At 54.3% G+C, this 25,905-nt stretch overlaps 9 protein-coding genes across 9 annotated transcripts; 4 read left to right on the top strand and 5 right to left on the bottom strand.

The window, feature by feature from the left end:
- Positions 1–417: 417 nt before the first annotated feature.
- Positions 418–3,143, top strand: CKM354_001040500 (uncharacterized protein; the record flags this gene model as incomplete). Its single annotated transcript, XM_044805862.1, has 2 exons — positions 418–2,982; positions 3,042–3,143. The coding sequence occupies 2 exons, from the start codon at positions 418–420 to the stop codon at positions 3,141–3,143; spliced, it is 2,667 nt and encodes an 888-aa protein (XP_044661797.1).
- Positions 3,144–3,365: 222 nt separating this feature from the next.
- Positions 3,366–5,123, top strand: CKM354_001040400 (uncharacterized protein; the record flags this gene model as incomplete). The annotated part of the gene is made up of 2 exons (XM_044805861.1): positions 3,366–3,399; positions 3,451–5,123. The coding sequence occupies 2 exons, from the start codon at positions 3,366–3,368 to the stop codon at positions 5,121–5,123; spliced, it is 1,707 nt and encodes a 568-aa protein (XP_044661796.1).
- A 119-nt stretch (positions 5,124–5,242) lies between these two features.
- CKM354_001040300 (uncharacterized protein) lies at positions 5,243–5,941 on the bottom strand (the record flags this gene model as incomplete). Its single annotated transcript, XM_044805860.1, has 1 exon — positions 5,243–5,941. One exon carries the CDS (start codon positions 5,939–5,941, stop codon positions 5,243–5,245), a length of 699 nt encoding a protein of 232 aa, XP_044661795.1.
- Positions 5,942–6,466: 525 nt separating this feature from the next.
- Positions 6,467–7,226, top strand: CKM354_001040200 (uncharacterized protein; the record flags this gene model as incomplete). The annotated part of the gene is made up of 2 exons (XM_044805859.1): positions 6,467–6,542; positions 6,589–7,226. 2 exons carry the CDS (start codon positions 6,467–6,469, stop codon positions 7,224–7,226), a joined length of 714 nt encoding a protein of 237 aa, XP_044661794.1.
- Positions 7,227–7,703: 477 nt separating this feature from the next.
- CKM354_001040100 (uncharacterized protein) lies at positions 7,704–11,068 on the bottom strand (the record flags this gene model as incomplete). The annotated part of the gene is made up of 6 exons (XM_044805858.1): positions 7,704–8,596; positions 8,648–10,322; positions 10,373–10,522; positions 10,611–10,668; positions 10,769–10,950; positions 11,015–11,068. 6 exons carry the CDS (start codon positions 11,066–11,068, stop codon positions 7,704–7,706), a joined length of 3,012 nt encoding a protein of 1,003 aa, XP_044661793.1.
- Positions 11,069–11,960: 892 nt separating this feature from the next.
- Positions 11,961–13,403, bottom strand: CKM354_001040000 (uncharacterized protein; the record flags this gene model as incomplete). Its single annotated transcript, XM_044805857.1, has 1 exon — positions 11,961–13,403. One exon carries the CDS (start codon positions 13,401–13,403, stop codon positions 11,961–11,963), a length of 1,443 nt encoding a protein of 480 aa, XP_044661792.1.
- Positions 13,404–13,854: 451 nt separating this feature from the next.
- Positions 13,855–14,790, top strand: CKM354_001039900 (uncharacterized protein; the record flags this gene model as incomplete). The annotated part of the gene is made up of 2 exons (XM_044805856.1): positions 13,855–14,542; positions 14,594–14,790. 2 exons carry the CDS (start codon positions 13,855–13,857, stop codon positions 14,788–14,790), a joined length of 885 nt encoding a protein of 294 aa, XP_044661791.1.
- Positions 14,791–15,577: 787 nt separating this feature from the next.
- Positions 15,578–18,687, bottom strand: CKM354_001039800 (mannose-ethanolamine phosphotransferase LAS21; the record flags this gene model as incomplete). The annotated part of the gene is made up of 3 exons (XM_044805855.1): positions 15,578–17,932; positions 18,037–18,352; positions 18,407–18,687. The coding sequence occupies 3 exons, from the start codon at positions 18,685–18,687 to the stop codon at positions 15,578–15,580; spliced, it is 2,952 nt and encodes a 983-aa protein (XP_044661790.1).
- Positions 18,688–23,061: 4,374 nt separating this feature from the next.
- CKM354_001039700 (uncharacterized protein) lies at positions 23,062–25,601 on the bottom strand (the record flags this gene model as incomplete). Its single annotated transcript, XM_044805854.1, has 4 exons — positions 23,062–24,435; positions 24,487–24,954; positions 25,008–25,452; positions 25,507–25,601. 4 exons carry the CDS (start codon positions 25,599–25,601, stop codon positions 23,062–23,064), a joined length of 2,382 nt encoding a protein of 793 aa, XP_044661789.1.
- Between the last annotated feature and the right edge of the window lie 304 nt (positions 25,602–25,905).

The raw sequence follows: 25,905 nt of genomic DNA, 5'->3' as shown, positions 1-25,905 counted from the left end.
AAGTCTTACATAGCGACCAGATCGACACTGCAAAGAAGCCATCAGCAGTCTACAGCAGTTGGAGAAGCCTTTCGGGCCTCCCTCGCCAAGACCGCCTGTTTCCGACGATCCGCCTTTTCCGTGTCTCTGAGTGCCCAGCCGTGTAGCCAGGTTTCTCAGTTCGTTACACTGAAATCATGTCTAGTGCCCGAGGGGGACTGCAGATGTCAATGATGGACGTTCTCGATTGGGAATCGTAGGTGAAGCCAGGGAGTAAACGGCGGGTTTCCTGCCTCAGGCCACAATGCATCGGTCTTTTGGAGGGACACGACAGCACCCTCAACAAGCGTGCTGGAGTCGCATGACATGTTTGCGCAGTACATAGATCCAACCTACAATGATTCTGCGATAACCCCACTGCACCGTGTGTAATTGATCATGGACGACCTGCTCGGCGAAGATTGGCAGAAGCCAGCGAAGCCAACCACGACCAACACTTCCAATCCACCTCCCTTGAACCCGAGCACTTTCGCATCGAATTATAGCAGCTTAAGAGCTAGCCCAGCTTTAACGCCATCGAGGAGCGCGTCGCCGAACGTCAGTCGCCCATCAAGCACAGTCAATGGCAGCAACAGCACCGCAAAGCCAGCTGGAGGTGATGCATTTGGCAATCTGCTGGGATCGAAGAAGCCAGCGGGAAACAATCTGTCCATTCAAGAAAGGCAAAGGCAATTGATTGAAGAAAAGCGTCGGCAGCAAGAGCAGCAGTCTTCCCAATGGGACACATTGGGCAGTGGCAGAGGGACGCCAGAGGTGCGAGGCCCGTCACCTGGGATACCTCAACAAAAGCAGGATGAAGAGGATGATATTATGGCTGCATTCAACAAAGATGCGCCGGTAGACAAGTCTAGTCATTTTCCTCCGCCTAGCTCGGCCATGGAGAGTGGGCGAAGCACACCTGCATCTCAGCCAGCCAAGGCGCCCGCGAGCAATGGAGCTTTCGACGAGGATGATGATCCATTCGGCCTGGGATCTGTACCACAGCGAAGTACAGCGAACACTTCCGCTCCTGCGTTTGAAACCAATGGAGATGATGATGACATTTTGGGCGATCTGGGCAAGCCAGTCACAGCGCGTCCCGCGAAGCCTGCAGAGCCAGCACGACCAGCACAGAGGCAAGAGGCAACAGAAAGCTGGGGAAATGATCAATCAGATGATAAGGCATTGGCAGAGCTTGTGGACATGGGATTCCCCGCAGACAACGCGAAGCTGGCTCTCGCAGAGAACGGAGGCGATGTGCAGGGAGCGGTTGGGTGGCTGTTGCAGCAGGCACATGAAGAGTCAAAACAGAAAGCCCAAGCTGAGGCTGGAGAGAGAAGACGAAGTCCATCTACTTCCAACAGGAGTCCACAGCGTAGACCACGGGAACAGGACAACGTCCCAGCTTGGATGCGACAGGAGTCGCGATCAGGTTCGGCCAATGGTCGTCGTCAGGACAGTCGATCACCAGCGAATGGCGAGAAAGACGCGGCAGCAGTGGCGCAGGAATATGGCTCGAAATTTTTGAAAGGCGCGACCTCTCTCTGGAAAGCCAGTCAGAAACAAATGGCAAAGACTGTAGCAGAGTTCCAACAGGAGCGTGACCCAGCCCAGCCGAAGTGGATGCAGGAGGCGTCCGCTGACTCCAGCAGATCCAGCAGTCAGCGTAGACAAGATGCTGTTCGACAAAAGCAGCGCGAGGTTGACGCCACTGATGAAGCTGCAATGCTTGATGCTCCCCGTGATAGACCTCAAAAGTCTCAGAGACCACCTGCAGCAGAAAGACCTGCTCCACCGACCTCAAGCTATCGCGACCCGGAGGAACCCGTTCCGCAGAGACCTGCAGCTCAGCCCAGATTTATGAACCAGCCAGCGCCATCTCAACCGCAGCGACCTCCCACTAAGCTTACACGACAAGATGTCGAGGATCAAGCTGCACAGGCTTATGTTAGCTCTGCTCGTCGAAGGAAAGCTCCACCGAAACCAGAGCCTCAGCCTGAGCCTGAAGTCGATCTCTTCAGTCCTGCGCCAGCACAAGCTGCGGCTCCCAAGGCGCCTGCCTCACGTCCCACGCCCTCACCGATACCTTCGCGACCAAAAGCACCTCCTCGAAACGTCCCCAGCATAGCTCCATCTGCGCTGTCGACTTCCGCTCAGCACCGTAAAGCTGGAGGAGAAGCCTTTAAGCGGGGCGACTACGCTTCAGCGCACGAGTCATATGCCGCAGCGTTGCGTCCACTTCCAGCACAGCACCCTCTCACGATCATTGTGCTCAGCAATAGATCATTGACAGCGCTCAAGACTGGAGACCCAAAGCTGGCCATTTCTGACGCCGATCAGGCTCTCGAGGTCATTGGTCCCAGCCAGGGTGTCGGCGAGACAATCGATCTTGGCGCAGGAGAGGGAACGAAAGACATGCGAGAGTTTTACGGCAAAGCTCTCATGCGCAAGGCAGAAGCTCTGGAGCATCTTGAAAAGTGGAGTGACGCTGCAGCGGTGTGGCGAATAGCAGTCGAAGGTGGAATCGGTGGAGCAGTCAGTATCAGGGGGCGGGATCGTTGCGAAAAGTCTGCTGCACCGAAACCTGCCACTGCCGCTGCCCCCAAGAAAGCTGCTCCCACGCCTTCTCGAGCAGCTGCCCCGGCTAAGTCTCTGGGCAACAGCGTCAAACGACCTACTCTTCCTGGTCCCAAGGAGACCGCCGCAGTCAATAAGCTTCGCGCACAGAATGCCGCAGCTGACAAAGCCGACGATGAAAAATTCGCTTTGACTGATCAAGTTGAGGCCAGGCTTACGAACTGGAAAGGCGGAAAGGCAGATAATTTAAGAGCGCTGTTGCAGAGTTTGGATGGCATTCTCTGGGAGGGCGCAGGATGGAAGAAGGTGGGCATGAGTGATTTGGTGTTGCCCAATAAGGTGAAGATTATCTATATGAAGGCTATCGCCAAGGTGCATCCTGATAAGGTAAGACTATTTCCCTTCCTGTGAATATGAGGCTATGTGGTTACTGACTGGTATGGTAGATTGCTCAAGACGCTACGACAGAGCAGAGGATGATTAGTGCGGCGGTGTTCAGCACGTTGAACGAGGCATGGGATAAGTTCAAGAAGGACAATGGGTTGTAGTAGAGTGCAGAGCCGTGGCCACAATGGTGCACTAGATGATAAGCGATGAGTTGTGAGTAGAGAGTGAAGGCAACTTCGAGCGCGTTTGCTGTCAGCTGCAACTCATCGTCGCTCCTGCCCAACGGTGCGTGTTGTTGTCTGCACTTGAACTTTCTCCCGCTTGTTTACTTCTTCGCCTCCGCGCTTCCACTTCCGACTTCTCACCACCAACCACAACACAACATGTCCACTCAGGACACCGCCGACATGGAGCGCCGTGAGTACAAAGCTATCTTCTCGGTGCACCCACTCACTGATCCTTTCGCAGCTCCACCCAAGCGCCCCGGTTCGCCATCTGCCTCTTGCCACCAGGACCAGCCAGCCAAGCGCTCATGCCTCGACCAAGACGCCGCTGAGCCAGCCTCTACCTCTGCTCCGCCCTGTGCTCCGCAGACGCGTTGCCTGCACTGCGGTGCGGATGGTCACGACTTTTCTGAATGCGTTACTTGGTGCAAGGATTGTCAGGTTGGCCTCCCAGGCTTCCTCTGTCCTCACTCTCGCGGCGTCCAGGCCTCGTTGCCAGCTGTCAGTGCCATTGCCGATGCCGATGCCACTGCCACCAACGATGCCATTGCCACGCCGACCGCCACGATCGATGTCGCAACAAATGTCGCTCCTAAGACCAATGCCATTGCCGATGGCGCTCTCAAGACCAGTGCCGCTTACAAAGCGGTTGCGCTCTTTCCCAGAGATTCTGGTGCTCTGTCAGAGCACAATGTCGTCTCCCAGGCCGCCATCCCTAGCGATGATGGCCGCAAGCCTGAGGAGCCGATTCTGCGCTGCCTGAAGTGCGGCCGTACTGGTGACCTCCCCACTCACTGCAATGTTCGTATACTCAACCCTCCTCAAGCTTCCTCTGAGCTGAAAGGCGGCGTTCAGGCTCTCGCCACAAGCTCTGGTAGCCGTGAGCCTGAGATGCCATGGGTCGCCGCACGTCTGCCATCGGCAGGCCTACCGGCCCTGGAGGGCGTCAGTTCGGAGCGTCTTGCCATGATTGCAGCGACTCCAACAGTGGAAGAAGAAGTTGAAGAGGAGGTTGCTTTTGATGAGACTTTGGGTCCCTTGAAGAGTGGTACGAATGAAACGCCACTAGGCCGTCCACGCCGCGATCTGTCAGGACGTGTCGTGCTATCAAGCGGACAGTCAGACCTGGCAGATTTGCGAGCAAAGGCAGAAGCAACCCGTGGTTGCCCGCCGCTTGGTCCAGCTTCTGCTCTCCGCCATGCACCAGGTACCGCTCCTCACGCTGCATCGGCCCCTGCTTTTCACACTGCCCCACGCCCTCTTCACCCTGCCGACCGCATGATGGCCTATGGGAGCGCCGCTTCCCTTGGTGCTCCACCGGGTCTTGAGGATGGTTTCAGCATCTACGGAGCAAGCAGGAACACATCTCGCTTCAATGACACATACTCTCCGATGCGTGAGCCCCCGAGCAGAGCACCTTCCCGCCCAAGTCGTCCATCAACGGCTCGTCCATCGCGCGTCGACGCGTCCCCGTCAATGAACGTTCCACCTCGTGGCCCAGCCCAACGCCCTTCGCGTCCACCAACGAACGATCACGTCTTCAACATGACGTCAAACGCGATCGATCAAGCCAATAAATTCAAGGGCACGACCAACAAGGCGGACAAGAAGAATGTGGAGCGCTACAGTGCCCACCACATGGGGATCTGGGCTGACCTACATCAGCACATCGCCGAGGTGATGCATGGCGCCCGTGATCCGAGTCGTGACAAGAACAATGGAGACGATCACAACGCCGTGAGAAAGGCTCTCAATGCAGCAAGCAACATGCTGAGACCTTTCGTGCTCCGTGACCAGCGTCGGAGCCAGCCCAACCCAGGTCTCTCTCTGAGGCCTGGATTCACTCAAGTTCGTGTGGGAAACGATGGCTTTCCCATCGAGAAGGATGACGAGGTGCACGTGAAGTCGGAGCACTGAGCACTCTTTCCCCTGTTTGAGCCTGCTCTTCGAGCCACCGCAGCAAAAGATGGCTGCGAAAATTGCTGTCCAGCGAGACAGAGAGTGCCAGAGAATACGTAGTGTGCACGAATTCCACTTCACCCAAAGATGTCATCCATCACATCCCCGCCCTCCCTTTTCCGCTTCTTTTTCTTTTTCGCCTTCTCACTCCGCGCAACTTTCTTCTCGCTCTGCCACTCAGCGTTCCCAAGGGGCTGATTCTCAACCTCAATTCCTGTGCGAAACACGACTTCTCCTTGATCCTCTCCTCCAAAATTCCTCACTTCCTCCTCTCTCGTGATCGCCACACCCATCATCTCCTCTTCAAAGGCCTCAATCGCCATCCTCACTTCCTCATCGCCCTTCTCCTCCAACTCCTTCGAAATTCCCACAATACCACAGACCTCTGCCAGTGTTCCCATCAAAAACAACCCCAGTGCACTAAACCTCTGATCCGCGATAAGCTGCGAAAAAGCCAGATGCCATTTTGCAACCAAAATTTCCCTCCAAAAATCCAGCCTCCCTCGTATGCGCTCGATCAAAACAGGATCTGTGGCTTTCTTCTTTGCTTTCGCTGCGTGGGATGTCGGGACAAAGTTTAGAGTTTCCAGATCTCGCAGGAGGGTAGAGAGATTTTGACGAAATGTACAGAAGTGTCGGAACCAGATTGAGTGGCGATGTTGGTTTTTGTTGCGGTGGTGGAAAAGATTTAAGATGGAGGAGAGATGGGTTAGGTGCTCGAGATTGGAAGGGGAGATGGTGAAATGAGTTTCTGATGGCACCGTGGCGGTGGACATTTTTGGGATGTTCTGTAGGTGCGGTGCTGGGCTTTGTGGTATGAAGTGGCTGCCGTTGAGATTGTGCTATGTTCGGAAGTGTTCTCGAGGGCCACTTTCCGCCGGATCGCGGCAATCTCAGACAAAGGCTTGATATCTGATATCTTTTGGGCTCTATGATCTCGATCGGCAATTGCGCATCGGCTTGAAGTTTTGCGCCGGAGGTTGTGGAGGCGTGGCGGGACGACAATCCTTTGGTGTTGAGCTTAATCTATCATTTCTTGCATAATCTGTGTCGATTTCAGATGGTCCGAGGCAAGGAAATGTGTATTAGAAGGTGGTTGTTATATTGCTGACCAAAGGCGGGAAGATGGTTGAAGTGCAGCTGGCGGGAAGCAAAGTGGGGCTGGCATCCCACCACCTTTCATCCTCCAACGACGTTATCGATCTCGTGATGTGCATATCTCGATCGCATATCTCTCCCACTTTCACACAATGACTTGAGCTGCAACACCGCTGCCACGAGCAGCACCACTATCTACTGCCATGGACTCTCGACGACCGCCTGAATACACGATCGACCTCACAGCCGACCGATCGCACGTCAGAGACATCGTCAAAGGTACACTCACCGTTCTCTCTATAGAATGCACCTAACACTCTTTCAGGCCTCCTCCATACCATCTTCTTCCACCGCTACTTCACACCAATCTACCCTTCGACCCACGAACTCCTCGACCTAACCCTCCCCTTCGTCTCTCAACCCGACATCGAAGCCCTCATCGAATCCCGCACCACAACCCTCCTCCGCCACTTGGACACCTCCTCCTCCAGCTCCTCTTCTCGCAACCAACCCACCTTCCTCACTCTAACCCTCCAATTCCTCGAACGCAAACGCCGCCGAACCTGGTTCCTCCAAAAACCCGACGAAGAAACTCCCTGGGAAACATGGAATCTCAACATCACCGTCTTGCCCAACAATTCCCGCTCCAGCGGTCTTTCAAATCCTCCATCGAATGACTACAGCTACAACCAGACGCGACAAATCATGTCTCATGAGTTGGAGAAAGCTACATGGCAAGTTCTGGAAATTGCGAATCAGCAGAGGAATCATATTCCGCCGATAACGACGAATGAGAGTAATCCGTTTCCTTATGATTTGAAGATCAAGGTTGCGGGGTCGGGTGGGAAGGGTGTGGTATTGTTGGCTGGGGGAGGAGGGAGTGGAGGAGCGGGTGTGGGAGGTGGAGGGTTGGGAGAGAGGGGTGGGCAGGAAGGGTGGGGAGGGAAGATGGGGATTTTCTGAGGCGATGAGAGCTCTTGAAGTGCAATGCAGAGAAAGATTCAAGCGAGCTCGGCCTTCAAGCCACAGAGCTGGAGGACATGGCACTTGAGAAGCATATTGACATCGGAGTTCAACGGCGTTCACGGGAGCAGAGTGCATACGGCCGACTCTAGGGCATGGGAATGGTATGATTGATTTGCAGTGCATGGGAAAGAGGAGATACCCACGGAAAAAGGACGCGGAAGAAGAAGAAGGTCTCTAGCTCGCCGAGAGCAGTTGGATCGATACCCCAAATTATGATATTTGAACTTTTCGAAACGCACGCGTTGTGGGATATCTCTGTTGCCTCTAAAACTACTCACACGTCACCTTAAGACACGCGTCTCAGCTGCTCAGCGACTCTGGCCGATGTCGCACCGCCATGAGCAATAACTCGTTGAAACGAGTTGGGCCTTCTCCCTCCCCCTACTGATCGAGCTCTCCAAGAGTACAGCGGTCCTACGCGCTATAGCTTGGGACAGTTCCTCGACAAGCAGCGTAAAAGTGCTTGACAGTCTCCCGCGTTCTCCTCGTGTCGCCCCTAGCGGCCGCGAGCTGAGCCACGAACCTACTCCTGTCAGAATCCGGAACGCCCTCACTGACAGCTGGCAATGCAGCGCGATTCGCAAGTGCCGTCTCGATCCACTGCTTTGACCGCGGCTGCGTGGAAAGCAGAGCTTTGAGAGGCTCACACAGCTGTTCGAGCTCGGACCGCTGTCCTCTGCCACTGATTTGGTTCATGAGAGCTTGAGCGAGCATCGGTCCGTAAGCAGCCACAACTTGTCCAAGTCTTGTGCGAACAACCTCGTCAGTCGGCTGATCCTCCGGCTTGATCAAACGTGCCCAGAAATTGCAAGCAGCTCGCTTCGGCATCAGGTCGTTCCCATCGAGCGCTTTGAGGGAGAAGTCCAGGATCGGAGCGACCACGTCGCCACTTCCAGAGGTGTCCATGAGGATGTTCGTGTAGCGTCCAACCAGCCTGTTGAAAACGTCGATGCAGCTTTGTGCAACGCCAGGATCCCGGTTTGGTTCGCCCAGTAGCTGCACAAACGATATCACCTTTCGGTAGACTCTGTTGATCTCCTCGTCAATCCTAGGATGATTGCTTCGAGAGTACTGCTGGACCAATGTACATATCATTGCCAGGACCGATTCCAGATTGGGCGTGTTGGGCGTGCATTGTTCGAGGAAGGCGATGTTGTAGCTGGGCGGGAAGACAAATGGACCAGGCTCTGTTTCGACAAAACCACTCTTGAGGACTTTGCATACGCCTTCAACCACTTCACTGTTCTGGGGTAGAATCTGAAGCACATTTTGACAAATTGCCAGAATGCGTTGCTGAATTGCTTGGCCTGCGAGGGGTCAGTGTAAGCAGTAGCCGGACTCATATGTGAAAGACTCACCTTCCGATGTCTGCCAGTATGTTTGCTTGTTCGCTGAAGACGCATCATCGTCGTACAGATCTATCGGCGAATCGTCTTCTGTCTGCATGTTCTTACCAACGGCGGCCAGGCAATCAATTGCGGACACGCATAGCTCCTCGGTCGTCTCAGTATTCAGCGCCGCGCGTGCATTCGCAACCATGCCATCTATGATATCGAACAAGGCCGACAACGGCACCGCTTTGGCACTTTCTGGCTTGACCGCCTGCACTATAGCGGCGATAGCGCCAATGACTTTTTCGTTGGTGTACGGCTCGCTCGTTTCTCCTCGGGCGAAGTTGTTGTACTGGGCTAGGAAGCCATCGAGTTCGCCCGTGAGACTGCTTCGACAAGTTGAGCACAGCTCAGCAATAGATTTTGCAGCACTCAGGTACAGCCCGGGGTTCTCCAGAGAAGCGAACAAGAAGCGTAGTGTGTCCGGAAGGAATTCTGCATGTCTCTCGATGTACGCGCCATACGAACCGAGTGTGTCGACTGCAGTCCGCCGTGCTTGCGTGGGCATACCCTGACTGAAGTCACCTACAACGCGATACAGCGACGAGCGGAAGACTGGTGTCAATATGCTCTCTGCGTCTGAATCCTCAAGCACATTGTCCGCAAGGTTGTTAACGCAGAACAATGCGGCTTCCAGCTCCTGCCATTGTTGTTGCTCCAAGGCGCTCAAGATGATGGTGACCAGTGATTGAAGCATTTCCGCACCGAGGAAGACGTAGACTGAAAGCATGAGATCTGAAGCATCCATCCGGAACTCTTTGAACCCTTCCGATTCGGCATCACTCCAGTCTTTGGCGGTCTCAGCATCGGGGGTTCGCATCTTTTGCCAGAGCAAATTGATGAGTGTCATACAGGTCGCCCGCGCGGAGGCAACCCAAATCAGGGGTGTCTTGATGCTCGGATTTGAGTATGTTACCTCATTCACGTACTCAATGTAGGTATTCCAGAATTCGATGCTGTGCAGCGAGGCCTCGTCATCGTCTCCTGGGTAGCCAGGAGCTTCGAGAATCGCTGTGATCATTGATAGAGGCACTCTTGACGCCATCTCGTTTTCAGGCTGCTCCACAATTTGCTGGATGTTCGCGATGCCATATGCTATGACGAGCTGAGCAACGGAGATGACTTCAGGCTCTTGATCTTGGAGGGCCTGAATCAGGCGTGGACGAATGTGAGTGACGATGATGTTGGCCAGGATTTCCATGTACTGCGGCTGGAAGAACGTAGTGTAGCTTTCCAGTACGTCGCGGAAGACTTCCATTGCATCGTGCTCGAGCTCAGGCTCAATCAGGAGCTGAGCAAGACTTGGTATCAGTCGGCGGAGGTATTCCAGAGCTTCGGGTTTCGTTGGCCACATGGGTTGAGCGTAGTTTACCCAGTTCAGGAAGCAAGCAAGGCAGTCAGCCCGTATTCGTTGAGGATAAGGCGCCGACGGCCTGCTCATAGCATGCTCAATGATCTTGCTCACGTCCTGCACGATGGTCTCCATTTGAGTGTGCACGTCCTCCTCTGCTGCATTGGTACTGTCCACTTTGGCGCCGTCGGTCGCCAACTGTCCAGCGAGCCAGAGTAGAGTCACTATTTGTGATTCGGCCAAAACAGGCAAGTACTGACTGATGGCATCGTGCGAGGCAGAAAGCTGGGTCTGTCGTAAGTCAGCATAGTTCACTCCGCGATCCTTCTCGCGTCACATACTGTCTCGACAACGTCACCTTGTGCCATTGATGCCGCGAGATGCAGCAATGGCCGAGCCCATTGTACTGGACTCTGCAAAAAGTACGTTCCTAGAGCACCGCATAGCTTCTTCCTCACTATGTGGCCCTCTCCGGCACGATCAAGTTTGACCTAGAACAACAGCGCAAAATCAGCCTCAGCTCAAACAGAAATTCTCACCTCACCATGACTCCTTGAAGTCACACCAGGGCAGACACACAGTCCAAGAAATCAGTCGTGCAAGAACACTCTGCGCCGTAGCAGCGTCTAATCTGGCCCTAGAAAGAAGAAGAAAACGTATGAGCAAAAGAACATTTTCCCACTGACCAAAACAACACCTCATCTCAGGGTCGGATTTCTTGAGAGGAAAAAACTGACCCATCATTGTTGAGTTTGACCTGGAACGTCAAGGCCGCGAAGAACCGGACATTCTGATCTTGCGAAGCGAGCAGAGCGTCTGCAAGTTGCCAGCCCTCGTTGGAGTGCTGAAGGAGCTTGAGTTGGTCGTCGATTTGTGCGATGAGTTTCGGAGTGCCGGGTTGATAGAAGCGTTTGACGAGCTGTGCAGAGAAGGCAATTTATTAGCGAACCAGTTCAAGGTGATAATCACGAAAGGAAACTCACCTGCTCAACCTCCTCCATGCTCTTCGGAGCCACGACCGTTGCGTTGGCGTCCATACTAGCGATTGAGTTTCGCGATTTGCGGCATGTCTCGCCCAGGGCACGGCCGAAGTGGCGCGGTTGGGGAACTTCGATGAGTCGAAAGCCTCGATCGCAGCGCAGCAAGTTTCCGTGTGACGGTAGTCCGAGGAAGAGAATGAGAAGTCGCTAGCCGTCGCGGAGTGAGGATCGGGACGAATCACGGAAGGGAGAGGTTGTTTGTCTTTGAGAAAGCCGCTCGGATGACTGCAGAAAGCTCCAGGCAAGCCCGCGAGAATCGACGTTCGGAAGCGGCCGCCGAAGAGCCGATCAGGCAGAATCACTACCGCACGTGGGTGCACAATTGACCTGACCTTTCAGTTGAATCGATCTAAGGCCCAGAGAGAACCCACAGAGCTGCAGATCATGCACATCAGACGTATACGATGCATGTGCAGTCAAGTGGCTTCGAAGCTCGATTCAACATCAGAAGCACCTTGCAAATGCTAGAAGATAGGACGGGAACACGAAAGTGGCACATGTGAGCATCATGAGAGAGTGACAAGAGTTGGTCTTCTATCTACTTCCAATTCCATCGAGCAACTACTCTGGAGCAGTTCTCATTCCACTCTGACATACGAGAGAGCTCAAGTGAGTGGGTGTCCTGTAACTCGTGCTTCAATCAACTCATCAGCGAGCGTGCCCAGTTCCTCGTCCTCCAAAGCGCCGCATGCGTGCAGATATGCAGCGCGAACCCTCCACCAAGATGACATTGCCAGTCATTCAAAATGTGACCGAATATCCCACCCCCAGAGAATGGCTCACAAAGCCACAATGCTGCAAACAATGACAAGTCGCCAAAAACTCCTCGCTATGCTCTGTAATAGATGAAAACGCCTGAACACAAGACCCAATATGCCCAAAGATGATATCAAAAGATCTTGAGCATACGTCGTAATTCCGCCGACTCCGCGCTCATGTCTCGTAATTCGTTACCGCGTGGTGCGCTGCTGTTTGTACTAGCAGCTTGCTCCGGAACACCGTGCTGTGCATTTACAGGTTGAGTAGAAGAACCGATGGTGGGACCGCGAAAAGCAGCAGGATGATTGTTGAAAGGAAGTTGAGGCATCTCCACCGGCCCAGCGGTGCGTGCCGTGTGGTTGAGGTAATTACGTGCAAAAGTGTTAGGACTGTATGGATCGCCGAGTCCCACCGCCGAGTCTGCATTAGATGAGGTATCGCTGGCCATCTCCTGACGCAGAGAGGAAGGGCGCTGAGGTGTGTCGTTTCGTGAAGCCTTGAACAGAGGTGATAGGTTTCTGTTGCCGTAGTGCAAAGAGTAATTGTCTTGTTGCTGCTGATCGTAATGCGGCTGAGGGGTCGAAGGACCAGAATTGGATCGAGATTGTGAGAAGTGGCCAGGTTGGTTGAACGGAGACGGGGAGTGGAAGTTGTTGTTAGGCGTGTTCGATCCGGACGGTGTTCGTGACTGGGTACTAGGCTGATTGGAGGGTCTGATGGCGGCCGAGAACAACATGTCCTTCAGATTCTGCGTCTTAGCCTGCCTCTCCTGCTCAACAGAATCCGCTTGCTGTTGCGCAATGCCAGGAGAAGACACTGCTCGGTGGCTCAGAGGTGGCCTGCCGTTGTTAGGAGGCACGGTGCGCGGACTGGGCATGGCCGACTCGCGGTCCAGCTCGTCGAGGAAGGCGCTGCGTCCTGCCTGTGCGAATGAGTTTCGAGGTTCTGTAGAAGGCGCTTGTGGTCTTTGCGCTTCTGACTGGCTTGCGCTTCGCGCTTTCTCTTCTCGATCCGCCTTGAAGAACAAGTCTAAAGGAGAATTGAACACTTCCTTAGGAGCGGGGACAGGCGCAACGATGTCCGCCTCGGGAGATGACTGCTCGCCGTCGGAGGTCTTTTCGGCCGCCAGTCTCGCGGACAGAGAGCCACGCACTGCAGCATTTGGCACTGACTTGGAGAACTTGGGCATGGGTAGTGCAGAAGCAGCTGGCGAAGCTTGAAAGGTTGGCCCAGCATATGCTTGCTCTTTCGCAGGTGTCGCTGGAACTCGCCCGCCAGCATAAGAAATCGGTCGCCCTTTTTGCGTATTGCCTTGGCCCATATTGTCCTGCTGTTGTCGTCCTTGCGCCGCGCTGCTCTGCCGCGGCTTATTGCTGTTGTTTCTGTGTCGCGGAGACGCAGCAGGATTTATGAGGGCGCCATCGGAAACAGCGCCGTCGGTTTGTGGTTGCTGGTTGTTCTTGCGGTTGCGATTATTGCGCTTCGGTTGGGAAGGCGTGGTCTGTTGTCGTCCTTGCTGAGCGCCAGGCGCAGTCGGCGCGGGCGAGTCGCTCATGTAGGTCAAGTCTGCCATGTCGCAGTGTTTGATGGTCGTAATGAAAAGTCGTGATCGGACTAGTGTCGCAAGGGAAAGGGTGGTCGGTGGTCGCGATCCAGTGGGCTAGGTAATGTAGCGCTTCCAAGGTACGTGAGGCGGTTGTAGTGTGATGTGCAGTTGTGATTGTGATTGTGCGGCGAAAGTAGACATTGGCGTGAATGGAGAGAATAGGGCGGGAGAGTGAAGAGGCGCAGTGCAAGAGACGTCGAGTCTTTGCGCAAGATGTCGCACTCGAGGACGATGTGTGTGAGTCGCGCCGGGTCAACAGGCGTGGGCGAGGCTGGTTGCTTAGGGCCCAAAAGATGACGCTGAATGTCTCAGCCGCTGCGCCGCTCTTCTGCCGGCATTGACAACACGACGCCGCCTTTGTCTGCACGTTCACGGCCACGGCCTCCGACACCTGACTCGGCATCACAAAGCCCAGAGCATGGCGTCAACCATGACGCCAGCACAGCTTCGCGCGTCGCTGGAGCGGGACGGTTTCGTGCGCATACCACAAGTCCTGTCTCCCGACGAGCTCGAGCGTTACCGTGCCGCGTGTCAGCACGTTGTCCACAAAGCCCGAAAAGGAGAGTGGCCGTACGTGAGGACTTTGCCGAAGCAATTTCCGCCATGGAATGCGGAAGATGCACAGCAGAATGGTATATGGGGAGTGCAGCATCTCCTGCATCCTGACATGCCAGGCCGCGACCTATTCGCAGAGTCATACTTTCACGAGAAAGTGGTCGGCGTGGTTCTAGACCTGCTAGAATGTCGCAGAGACGATTTGGTGCTCGAGCTGTACAATATGCTCTGCAGGCCAGATCATGACTTTGCGCTGCGGTGGCACCGAGACAACATCGGAGCGCAAGCATCAGCAGAAGAAGAGCTGCGGCATCTGCAAGAACCCATCATCCACGCACAATGGAATCTTGCCCTCTATGATGACAGTTCGCTCGTTGTAGTACCAGGTTCACATAACCGAGCACGGACTGACATGGAGCGAGGCGCTGACCCATTCGAGGATAACATGCCAGGGCAGCTGGCAGTGAAAATGGGCCCAGGAGACATCGTCTTCTACAACAATAACATCCTCCATCGAGGCGTGTATAACAGTAGTACGGAGCGGATGACTTGTGTGTGCCAATTACTGCTTGCCAAACTCACATTTGCTAACAGTACCACAGTGCACGGTAGCATGGGCATCACCAAGTCCGATCCAGAACGTGCTCGCAATATCCTCCAACACGGAATCGGTACCTGGGCATCCAAGGCTGACTTTTCGAATCTGCCCCCAGAAACGAGCAAGCTGGCGCAAGGTATGCAGGCACGGCTGATCTCCATGGGTTCCGGTGATGATGTAGGATTCACGCACCAGGACTAACAAACAGTACGCCTCACTCTTCCGAGAGTAATATGCCGTTGTTGGTCTGGAGGAACATTGTGATCCAGGGCCTGGCGACATTCGTCGAACCGATCACGCTCATAGAGGCCAAGCGTGGGTGATGTCGAGATGAAGCACTCGCAGCCTCTCGAAGTCATTATACCAGATTTCGTCGGATTCATATGCCAAATTCGTTCCTCAGCATGAGGAACGCCGAGTTACAGGCGAAGGTAGCAGGTATCTCAGACACACACACACACACACACACACACACACACACACAACCAATGGTCAAATAAAAGATCCGTCAAATGTCTTACAACGTCCTGTGAGCAACTTCGCAGTCTCGACATCTCTACAGAGCATGTTTTTGCCTCATGTTGCTTCTGCCAAGCCCTTAGGGTTACACGAGCAACAACTCGTGGGACAGTAGCTCCAAGCCCTGCGACGAGGAATAAATAGTGAATGTGCACTCAAACGTCATTCCTGGATCCTGTGTGAAGCGTGTGCGATCCTCTGATAGTGACAGTGCTCTGATATCACTGCCTGCTAACAGGGCTCAAGCTTGATCAATTATCGATACGAGAGCAGGAAGCCACGTACAAGGCCTTGGGAGAGTTGATGTCTGGCGAGCAGATAGACAGGACAGGCATTGACTGGGGATCACCTAGCCGAGGCTCGCCATTTCAGAACTACTCGCATGCTCACGAGAATGTTTTTGCAAGTTCCTTGTGAACATTCTCAATCAGTCATGCTCCTTTTGCAAGGCTATATATCTATGTCAATTCTATGCCACGTTCTTCAAACTTCTCAGTAAGCTCCCAAAGCCGACATTGATGAGCAAGTGCCACCCAATACTCCACGCCATCGCATACAAGTATTTTGGACTAAACACGGTCCAGATGAACAAGTGCGTCCTCAGCGCTGTGCAACTCGCCATGACAGCGAGCAGAGAGATGGCGATGAAGGTCGTCATGTGAGACAGGTAGACTTGCCAGTCCCAGGCGTTGCCCGCTTCTCCAGCGTTCGCCATTCTTGAAGAAGCGGACTTCTCTGCACCCATGACAGTCTTCAAGCTCTCCTCGTGAAGACGCTTCCGTTCGGCATCGATCCAGCTCCCACGTTTCTTCTTCTCTTCCGTGCTTCTCGAAGCAGAAAACAATGACGGCTTCGCATTCAGTTCATGGCCCGACAGTAGCAGGTTCGCTGCGCTGCACCACCAGATAGCTCCAGTCCAGTTCGATGCGAAGAGCAAGATGCCAACAGCAACGATGTTGTAGTCCGCAACACCATTGTAGGCATTGCTCAGATCGATCGAAGAGATCGAGTTGCTCCCTCCAGCGCAGAAATACGCGACATGGCTGCAAAGGAGGACAGACGTCGCAATGGCGGTGGTGTTGGATGAAGCCTTTCTCGCGCCCGTCTTCTTCGCTTCGTCTTGCCTGTTCAAGAGATACGCCAAAGCTTCTCTCTGTAGCTCCCAACCCAAGATCAAGGCCACATTCGGTGCCCTGGTCTGCATCATCAAGAAGAGACTCAGCAGACCATGGGACCGCTCCGCCAAGCTCGGTAGCCTCCCGACCTGGTCCTGTTGCCTTACACTCTCCCTCCACGACATAAGCGCCAATACAACCACCACCAGCAATCCCGCTCCCAGAACCCCAAAGGCTACTCTCGCTTGGACTACCAAGTCCACTTTTTGCGTAAGCGCTCGGATCCCACTCGCCAAACCTCTCACCAACTCCGGCGCATCCGCTTGGGTGAAGTTCAACTTAAATACAATCCCCGGCAACACGCATACAACTGCCAGCGGAACCGCGACTTCAGCTCCCATCAATCCCGCAAAACTTCTTGTGACAAGCGAAAATCCTTGGTAAGCATAGGTGGCCAAGATGAGTAGCCACATTACCACGTGGTGCTCCGGAAACAACGTGTGAACAATGTCGTCCGCGCCAGCAAATTTCTGTCCCGTCTGGTTCCATCTTACGCTCAGCCGATGCACGGCAAGGAGAGAGAATACGGCAGCCGTGAGACGCAGTCGGCCCGTGAATGTCGTGAAATTCGGAAGCCGGGTGATCGTGAGGACGGCGACCCAAGCCGGAGTAAGCCAATACCAGAAGTGCTGTTCCTCTTCGACGTATGAGGATGCGAACATCATAACGCCGTAGAGTAAGCTGATAAGTGTGAAAAAGATTCCCGCAGAAGAGATCGGCCAGAGTTGGGGAAAAGATGATACCGCGAGGCCGATGATGAATGCCGTGAGCGCCATGCCAATAACCATTCGAGGGATGTTGTAGGACGAAGCAGTGCCGCTCAACTCGTCCTGCGCGGCCAGCAGAAATCTCCGAAGTTGCTCTTGTGCCTGTTGCAAATCCTCATCGGAAGACTGCGCCGTCACACCTCGCAGTTGCGACCTGCAGCTCGCCCAGAGACAAGCCAGCTTCTTCTCTCCATTTGCCTCTTCACAAATCTTTCCGGTCTTAGCGAAGTCTTCAGCCGTCTTGCTTGACATGAAAAGAGTCTCCGTGATCCCCACCGTCTCGTCCCAGCTCTTCTCCCCATACGTCGCAACAACGATTTGCAAGATCTGCTCCGCATTTTTCTTCAGATGCTCAAACTTCTCCATCTCCGTGAACATCCCCTCCATTTCCGGGATGCTCACACCAAGACTGTTCCTGGATATCGGCAGTCCAAGCAAACCTGCTAACGTGGGCACAAAGTCACTCTGCTCGACCTTTGTGTAATAGTGGAACTCAGTTCCCTCCTTTGGCAATGTCGGACACTCATAAACCCTCTTCTCCCTCCGCTCTCTCAGCTTTGGACTCACGAACACCAGCGCAGGCTCCGTTTCTCCAGGTCCGCTCCCTCCATGATTTCCGCCAGCATTCATCCCGTGATCGCCCGCCACGACCAAGACCGCATTTTGCAAGTCCCCTGCCTCCTCTTCCATCGCCTGGAAGATGATCTTCACAATCCCATCCATCTCCTCTTGCTTCGGCAGCATATTCGGTCCCAGCGGTCCCGTCTTATGCCCAATATGGTCCAACCCCAGATAGTGCATAATCATGGCATCCCAGTCAGCAGCGCGACCAAGCTCTTGCGGAACATGTCTCGTCACATTGAGATCAACTTCTGTGAAATCCTGTTTTGATGCAAATATTTGATACTCAGCCTATGGACTTCTACGAACATGGATGAAAGGAAGGGGACTACATTCGGTCCAGGAGCAGGAGAGCTACTACTGACCGAAACGAAAAAGCTACTGGTTCCATCACTTCGCAGGAAGAACGACGGTTCTTCCGGATTCGTGGAGTTATCAGGGAATAATTTCAGCCAGGTATCGTCGCCGTAGAAGACGATGTTTCCGCCGCGAGACTTGATCTGCGCGAGCCAGGTGTCTTGGGTCGCGAGGGAGGATGTGGTGTCGGATTCGGCGAAGTTGAGGATCAAATCGAGGAAGGAGGGAACAGAGCCTGTGGTAAGGGCTTTGACGCGAGGCATCGTGACAGTGGGTGGTGTTGCATGGGCTGTGAAGGGAATCGCGGCGCCAGAGCGGATCAGGCTGGAAGGTATCAGTGAGTTGTCCGCTGCTGTATCTGGAGAGTGCGGCACATACCTCTGCGTGAAGGTCATGGCGCTGTCATGGCCGTAAACAAAGTCGCTTCGCAGCGCGTCCACGACCATGAAGATGACTTTGTCGAATGGCGCGTTGGGACGCCCATCGCGACCCACGCTGTCCTCTATTGTTCCATCATTCCGTGCATCTTCGACTTTCGCAAGGCCGGGCAGGACAGGTTTATACGGGAAAAATCCGCTGGCGAAGACGAGGACGGCTACAGGGAGCAGGAGATTCGCGAGCGTGAGCGTTGCGGTCTGGACGCGACTCGGACGCGCCATTGCGGCTTCCTTTCTGCAACAGTCAGTACGTCGACAACTTCATCTCAATTCGGCGCCGATGTTGATAGCGTAGTGACAGTTGTGCATTGTTGATGAGGTGACGTTGCACAAAGCGAGGAGGATGGAGGAACGCGGAGAGTCGAGGTTCTGGTTCCGCCGAGACTTTGTAGGTAACCACGAAACACGCGTTCAATTGCAGACGCATGACTGGCCAGTGCACCACAGCTCATTCAGATCGAAATGGCGTTACTCATATTCAAGGTGAATGAGACCTCGCTTGGATCCTCTGCGAAGGCTGCGGGCGAGGGCGGATGGAAATGGGTGGCATCAGCAAGAAAGTATTTTGAGGATCCCAATCTCTTGCCTCTTCACTCAATATCTTCACTCATGGATGTTCGATTGATGCAGAAATATTCACCTTCCTGAATAGTGCCCTAGCACCTAATTTGATGGAACGTAAGGGACCCTTCGGCCAAACTCAGCGGCTCTGGACCAGTTGCGATTTGCAGTCATTGCTCAAGAACCGATCTCTGTGCTCCTCCGTAGCGCTCCCTACCTCGGATATCATCACAGCTCCCAGCCGTGGGCCGGAGGCAATGGAGACCACAGACAATCTCTCGAAAACAGCAAGCTCGTATTTTCTGTAACTTGTGCTGCCATGACCGGGAAACACTCATCATATGGCCAGCACGCTCGGTGCCATGCAGCACGAAAATACCCAGGCTCAATTGTCTATCAAACAATATCCCAACGTCTAATTTCATCCTACAGGATATCCGAACAAGAACAATCAGGACCAGAACTGATCCGGCGTGCTAGCTCCAAGTGTACCGGCTTCCCGAGTGGCAAATTCAGGCTGAGTGAAGGGCTTACTTCGCGGCTAACACGGTGGCGAATGAATGAACGCCAAGTGCCGTCGTTCGTTGATCATGAACACACACAGAATTTTCATTCGAAGCCTTTACATATACAAGTTGGTTCCGCTCATCCCGTACAAAATCGAGACTTCTTCAGACCAATATTCGCTGCTGTTGCCTGCCTTACCAGAACAATAACCTCGATCTCATACTCAACGGCCGATTCAGGGGAAACTGCTAATACTACCTCGTTGACCAGGTTTCCTTGCGATAGGAGACTCTTATCCATCCGTCCTAGAAATTATTCCACGAAGGAGAAGCTGCCAATGCTCATTCAGTCCATCGATCCCATTATACCATCCTGTCCTGTCAAGCATGGACGTCGAAGCTGATCTGCCGCTCACAGCTCGATGAGCATTCATATTCGAGAACGACGTAGCCCCCTCGATAGCATCACCCCTACGAATGAAATGGCAACAACACCTGTTTACCGCGCGACAATTCGTATCAAGCAAGGCAAATTTATACGACCCCAATGGAGCAACGACGGCATTGTACAACGCCTCCGCAACAGAAGCCAAGCAGAAAGAGCGTCAAGTGTCACCATCGAGTCGGTGCCGTACAACCTGATCTGTCAAAGGCTCTCAAGGCTGAAGCATGTTCTCAAAAAAAGAAAGAAGTTATCGCCTCTCTCGCCAAAGCACATTGTCCAACACCGTACTGCCCTAACGAATACGGACCCTCACGGCATTGAACTAAAGCTCCAACGACGCTCACAGAACGAAAAGCCAAACCGATCCTTGTCATTGCTCTGGCCGAGACCGACGATGTTCCATTGCCACCATCTGTCGACCAGAATACATCGAATGATCGACCATTCCTCCTCCGAATTTGTTTATCCTGAGAAGCGATGGCAGGAGCAGACCAATATGGAGCAAGCACCTTCCAATTCTACAGGACCTTCCTGCACTTTGCGGGGCTTCCAAGACATGAATGCCAGCTGGATCATCACCGATCACAATAGAGGCATTCAAGATCAGTTCCACGTTGTGCTGAGAGTATAAGAGATCGCTGCCTGCCTTCGAATTATGATCGTTACAGCTCGGGGGTTACCACCAGTGGCTAAGTATCGGACCACGTTGCAGCTGACACCAAGCTCATGTGGAAGGTGGAGGCCATCATGACGGGGACGATCGTTCGAGCGCGAGCGCTAGCGCTAGCAATGAACAGTGTTTATTCGATCAATGTTCTGGTGCTAATTACGCAGAAGCGCCTCAGCCTCCTCCGTTGCCAGTCAAGACTCTCTACTTGAAAACACAGTGCGGCCGATCCGAACGACTTCGAGAGGACTTGACAACAACCCATGATTCTACCACATCGTTGACGAGTATTCGGACGATGATAAGGCGATACCAATCTTCACGGGTTGGACATCATGGCATACCTCTCGTCCACACGTGGACTCCGGTATTGCGTGGTGTATACTCAAGCCCATACATCTGCTTTGTCTAAGGCGTTGGCTCTGCTCGATGTGCTTATACCTGCAGCTCTGCTCGAAGGGAACGAGGACTCCAGCTGCAACGAAACTACGCAGCGAAACACTTCGATATGATGGAATGTCAACACAACCGCCACATGGCGAGCAGGAAGCAGCTTGCCAAACAGTTGAGACATGCAGTGTTCCAGCCTGTCTCAAGCAAACGAATAATAAAAGGTCGAACCGGATGAGAGCATCAGCTTCGCCGTTCTGATTTCAACGCCTTCGAAGATGCCTCGATTTCACGACTGCCAGGGACACGTCCTTCCTGCACCATGGAACACATTCTAGATGCTCAGTTCCCGGATAGGCCAGCGTCTGACCGGTTCGGAGCGACATCGACTTTACCACATCATGCTCGAACGGAGCACTGCCAGCATCAGCTGTACTCCGAACTCAGAGTTCACAGAGATTCTGAAGCATCTCAACCACTAGCGGCGCTGCAACATCACGCAACGCAGAGATACAACGTAGTCCATCGACTCCATTACCACCACGAACACCTACTTCGATTCATCTAGAGCAACACCAGCTTTCACAACATCAACACCAACAGAAGCATGTTCATCTCAAGCCATGCTTTCGTCGTAAGATTATTGAGAGTTCGAAGCATCCAGAGCGCAGCAGCCAATGCGACTCCCACGTGGACCGAATACGAAACTCAGAATTGTCACGGGCTCTAATCTTCGAGTCTGTCAAACTTCAAGCCGTCCGTTTAAAGGATGGCCAGGAATATGGGTCACAATGAAAGCATCACCACGGACTCAATTGTCCTGGAAGATTGAAGGCTGGCTCAATTGCGTTGCTATCTACTCCCGCCCAGCGGAAGGATACCTCGAAGCAGTAGCTTTTGATGAAGCCATCTGGAGAGGTCGTCGTCCGACAGAAAGTCTCTGTGCCCGCATTGACTCCAAGGCCATGACAGACCAATATGCCGGCGATCTGGATCTCTAGCAGCCTTGAATAGAGCCCGAGTCACGGAAGCAGTACCAAAGTCCATTGCTGACTCCTAAGCCAGGATGAAATGATATCCAAGCAAGCTGAAGCTATGTGGGCATTGCACTTTTCTCCCACATGCAGAAGCAGCGATCCAATCAGCGCTGACTCCGAAACTGGTACACTACACCATATCGACAGTCTGGATCACTGTCGGCCTTGAATGGAGTCGCCTTATGAGAAGCAGTGAGCAGTCCACTACTGACTCCAAGACCGGTACAATATACCGCACCGACAATTTGGAGCAGCATTAGCATAGGCGGATCCTCATCCACAGAAGCAGTGGCCAAGCCCATTTCCAACTCTCAGCTCAGGATCAACCCAGATGCGCGTAATCTGGAGCAGTGTTGCCATTGTGACACCTCGCATGAACAGAAGCAGTGGTCATTCCAATCCTTGCTCTAAAGCCAGCATCGACCAAAAACGCGAGCAAAATGGAACAGTGTTGCCATTGCAGTAGCTCTTACCCATGGAAGGAGAGCCTTGTCGGCACCGGCTCTGGGATGTGGACGAATCAAAACGCCAGTAATCGAGAGCAGTATTGGCATTGGGGCATTTCTCATTCGCAGAGATAGTGGTTTGGCTCAACAAGACTCAATCAAGACGACTAGAGATCTCGACCCGTCCGTACCATCGACGGCAACGAGGTGGCTCAAGATCTGGAGGCGCCCCGCCATTCTCGGCAGACTCTGTGACAGCGACAGTGCACGACTCGAAATGATTGAATCATTGAGCAGTCGACAGCAATGTCGACAGCAAGGTCGTATGAAGAGAAGTAGAGACTGGAGTGCACAAAAAGCGAAGGTCAAGTGGATGTCATTATTACGGATGTCTACTTAGAAGCTCTTTCACTCGGCAGCATTGGCCGCCGCTGAGTGTGTCATCCTAGCTGCGTGTGCGCGAACAGAAAATCAGAGACGCGTGTGCGTGAACAGAAAGCCACAGACGCATGTGTGCGAACAAAAGGTCAGAGAAGTGCTGCCTTTAGTGGTTGCTTGCCTCGACCTCCTCGGTCTCGGCCTCAGCAACGGTGCCCTGGTTGGTGGCCGGTGGTGGAACCTGTTGGTAGCCGCCGACGATGACGCGTGGGACTTGCTGTGGGTTGCCTGCATAGGCCGTGCCGAAGGCCTGTGGTGGCGGCGGATGTGGCCAGCCTTGGGGTGTCGGTGGCAGCATGTACTGCCCGCCGAACTGCATCGGCTGAGGTGGGTAGTATGGCGCCGGGTTGTAGACGTAAGGGCCCGGACCATACGTTGGCATGTACTGCATGAACGCTGGGTGTTGTGCCATCGGCATTGGTGGCTGAAGGTACTGCTGGCCTGGAGCGGCAGTGTAATTGTCGTAGCCGTAAGCCGGAGCTGAGTACAGAGCCTCCTCAGTCATTTGGTGTTGGGTGCCGCGATCATACTGGGAGCGGCGGGAGCGGTCACCGTACTGACGCCGGTGCTGTGGCGGGAACAGGCCAATGCTGCCCGCATTATCGCGCGAGCGCTGGTGCTTGGTGATGTTGTTCGACGGTGGGAATGGCTTCTCAGTGCCGACAGCAGCAGGGTGAGGAGCGTCGAATGGAGTATACCACAACTTTGGGCGATAGTCCGGGAATTCCGACATGATCGACGAGTTGCGGAATTTGTCGACGATGCAATCGATACCTTGCACAGCAGCATACGACAACTGCACGTTCTTGCGCGGGTGCGAGCCTGGCGACCACTCGGTGCCTTGGATGTTCTCGACGAACTGGGCCGTGGTAGATGGGCTGATGAGGTTGATGAAGCCGTAGCCGACGTTGGTGTTCTTCTCAAAGTCGATGCGCAAGTACGAGAAGTCGTACTGATCCTTGGCAACTTGGTCGACGCGACGCTTCAGCTCACGGAAGGTCCAGCTGTTTGGAATGTTGCGCATCATGAGGGTGGTGCGAACGTCCTGGCCGCTGACGATACGGTCGAGAACAACTGCCTGAGACTCAGAGCCCTCACCAGCAGTGTCGTCGCGACGGCCAAGCTGGCGGTTGCGCAGTGGCTGGCCATTGGGAGCGGAGTCTCCACGACGCTGCGGTGGGCGATACAAGCCGCCTTGGTTGGGGTGGGTGCTCGGGCCGGCTTGAGCCATCGAGGAAGACACGAATGGGTCAGCCTGTTGGTATGAGGTGGCGCTGTCGATCTCGTAGCGGTCGCGGTAACAGTAAGGCTCCGGCACCTTTGGCACGACGATTGGTGGTGTGCATGGACGAGGTACACCGTTGCTGCCGGTGGACCAAGCAGTGCGGCCAGTCGGGCTGCAGGTGACGTGGAGAAGGTGATCGTTATCTGTGCTGAGGCTCAGATTGTCGCCGTACGGCTGAGCAGTCACTGCGAATTGCTACGTGCTGTCAGTGATGTGAATGGCAGATGAGCGGCGGGGTGTACTTACGCTGAAGTGGTGAGGGTTCATGAAATTGATCTTCTTAAGGACCTCGTGAGCGTCGGTGATACGAGTCAGCTCGAAGCGGTATTGCCAGTCCGTGGAAGGCTGCCATGGAATGTCCTTGCTGGCGAAGACTTTGCCGTGGTCGAAGCCCAGCTGCGTAATGCCGGACTCAAGCTCGTCGAGGCCCGCAGCGGTGATGGCCGTGAGTGGTCGGCAGACGAACACGAATTGGCCGTCGTAGTGGTAGGCTGGGGTGCTGTTGGCATAGATGCGGTATCCGACCGCGCCATCGTAGGCGCTGTGGCTAACCCACTCATACTTCCACTTCGGCCGAACGATATCCAAGAGGCTCTGAAAGGCAGGTGTCACTTCAAGATCGTTGAAGACCAACCAAGCAGTGAAGGTCGTGCACATGTTGCTTGGCTCAGAGATCTTGAGGTCGTAGACGTGCTCATCGAGGTGGAATTGGAACTGCGGTGATGTCAGCAAGGGCGATGCCATGTGGGCGAGGGGCAGCAACATACATCGGCACTCAGGGCAGCGATACCATCATCAAAGTCAGCTCGGTCCTCGATCTCGATGACCTTGAGGTAGCGACAAGCCTCCACGGGACCCACATCGGTGGTGAAGCGGACCTTACGAGGAATGCTGCCGACTGGGAGAGGGCCGATGGGTGCGTTCTCCTTGGCGGACTGCTTGCCCTTGGCCTTTGCCGAGGCGACGATGGCTGGACCTGGGGCAGAAGATGGCGCCTCGGCTGCCTCGTCTGGGGTGCTGCCGCTGAGCAGGTGCTTGATGAGTACGTTGCCTGGCTCGAACTTGGGAGAATCGCCGCTGAGCGTGATGCTGTTCAAGCGGGCGGCGAGGCCAGCTGAGGTGAACGGGTCCGCCACGGCGGCGCCGCTGCCGCCATTTGGCTGAGCTGGACGAGCAGTGGAGGTGCTCTCTCCTCTCGGGACACGGCTGCGTCTGGTGAAGTCAGCCAGTGGTCAGTGAGGTGAGGGAGTGCAACAGGTGACATACGGCTGCAGTGGGAAGACGACACCCGGCGGCGGGCTGCGTGGGGCCTTGCCCTTGCCCTTGTCGGCGGTGGCGTGGTTCGAGGTGTTGGCGGACATGTTGTCTCTGGGTGACGGTCGCTGTGTTGGCTGCGCCCGGGTCAGCTTTTCGCAGTCAGGGAGCGCGGTGAGCAGGTGCCACTTACCAAGGGTAGTGGTGCAAGCTGCAAGAGTGGCTAGCGGTGCTGTGCTATGCTCTTCTGGGCTGCCCAAGGGATGTGTTGGGTATCGCGGCCAACGTCAGTCAGCGGTCAATGAGCTGGAGGCTGGAGCCAACGAGGGTGAGGATGCTGCGTGTGATGGTGCCGTCTGCTGAGCGAAGGATGATGCCCGAGGGAGGTGATGCACGAGGTCTGCGATCACC

Source organism: Cercospora kikuchii (genome assembly GCF_019650295.1).
Source record: "Cercospora kikuchii DNA, contig_00007, whole genome shotgun sequence".
NCBI lineage: Eukaryota > Fungi > Ascomycota > Dothideomycetes > Mycosphaerellales > Mycosphaerellaceae > Cercospora > Cercospora kikuchii.
Note: the sequence above shows the minus strand (reverse complement) of the source record. Positions and strands in the feature narration are given on the sequence as shown.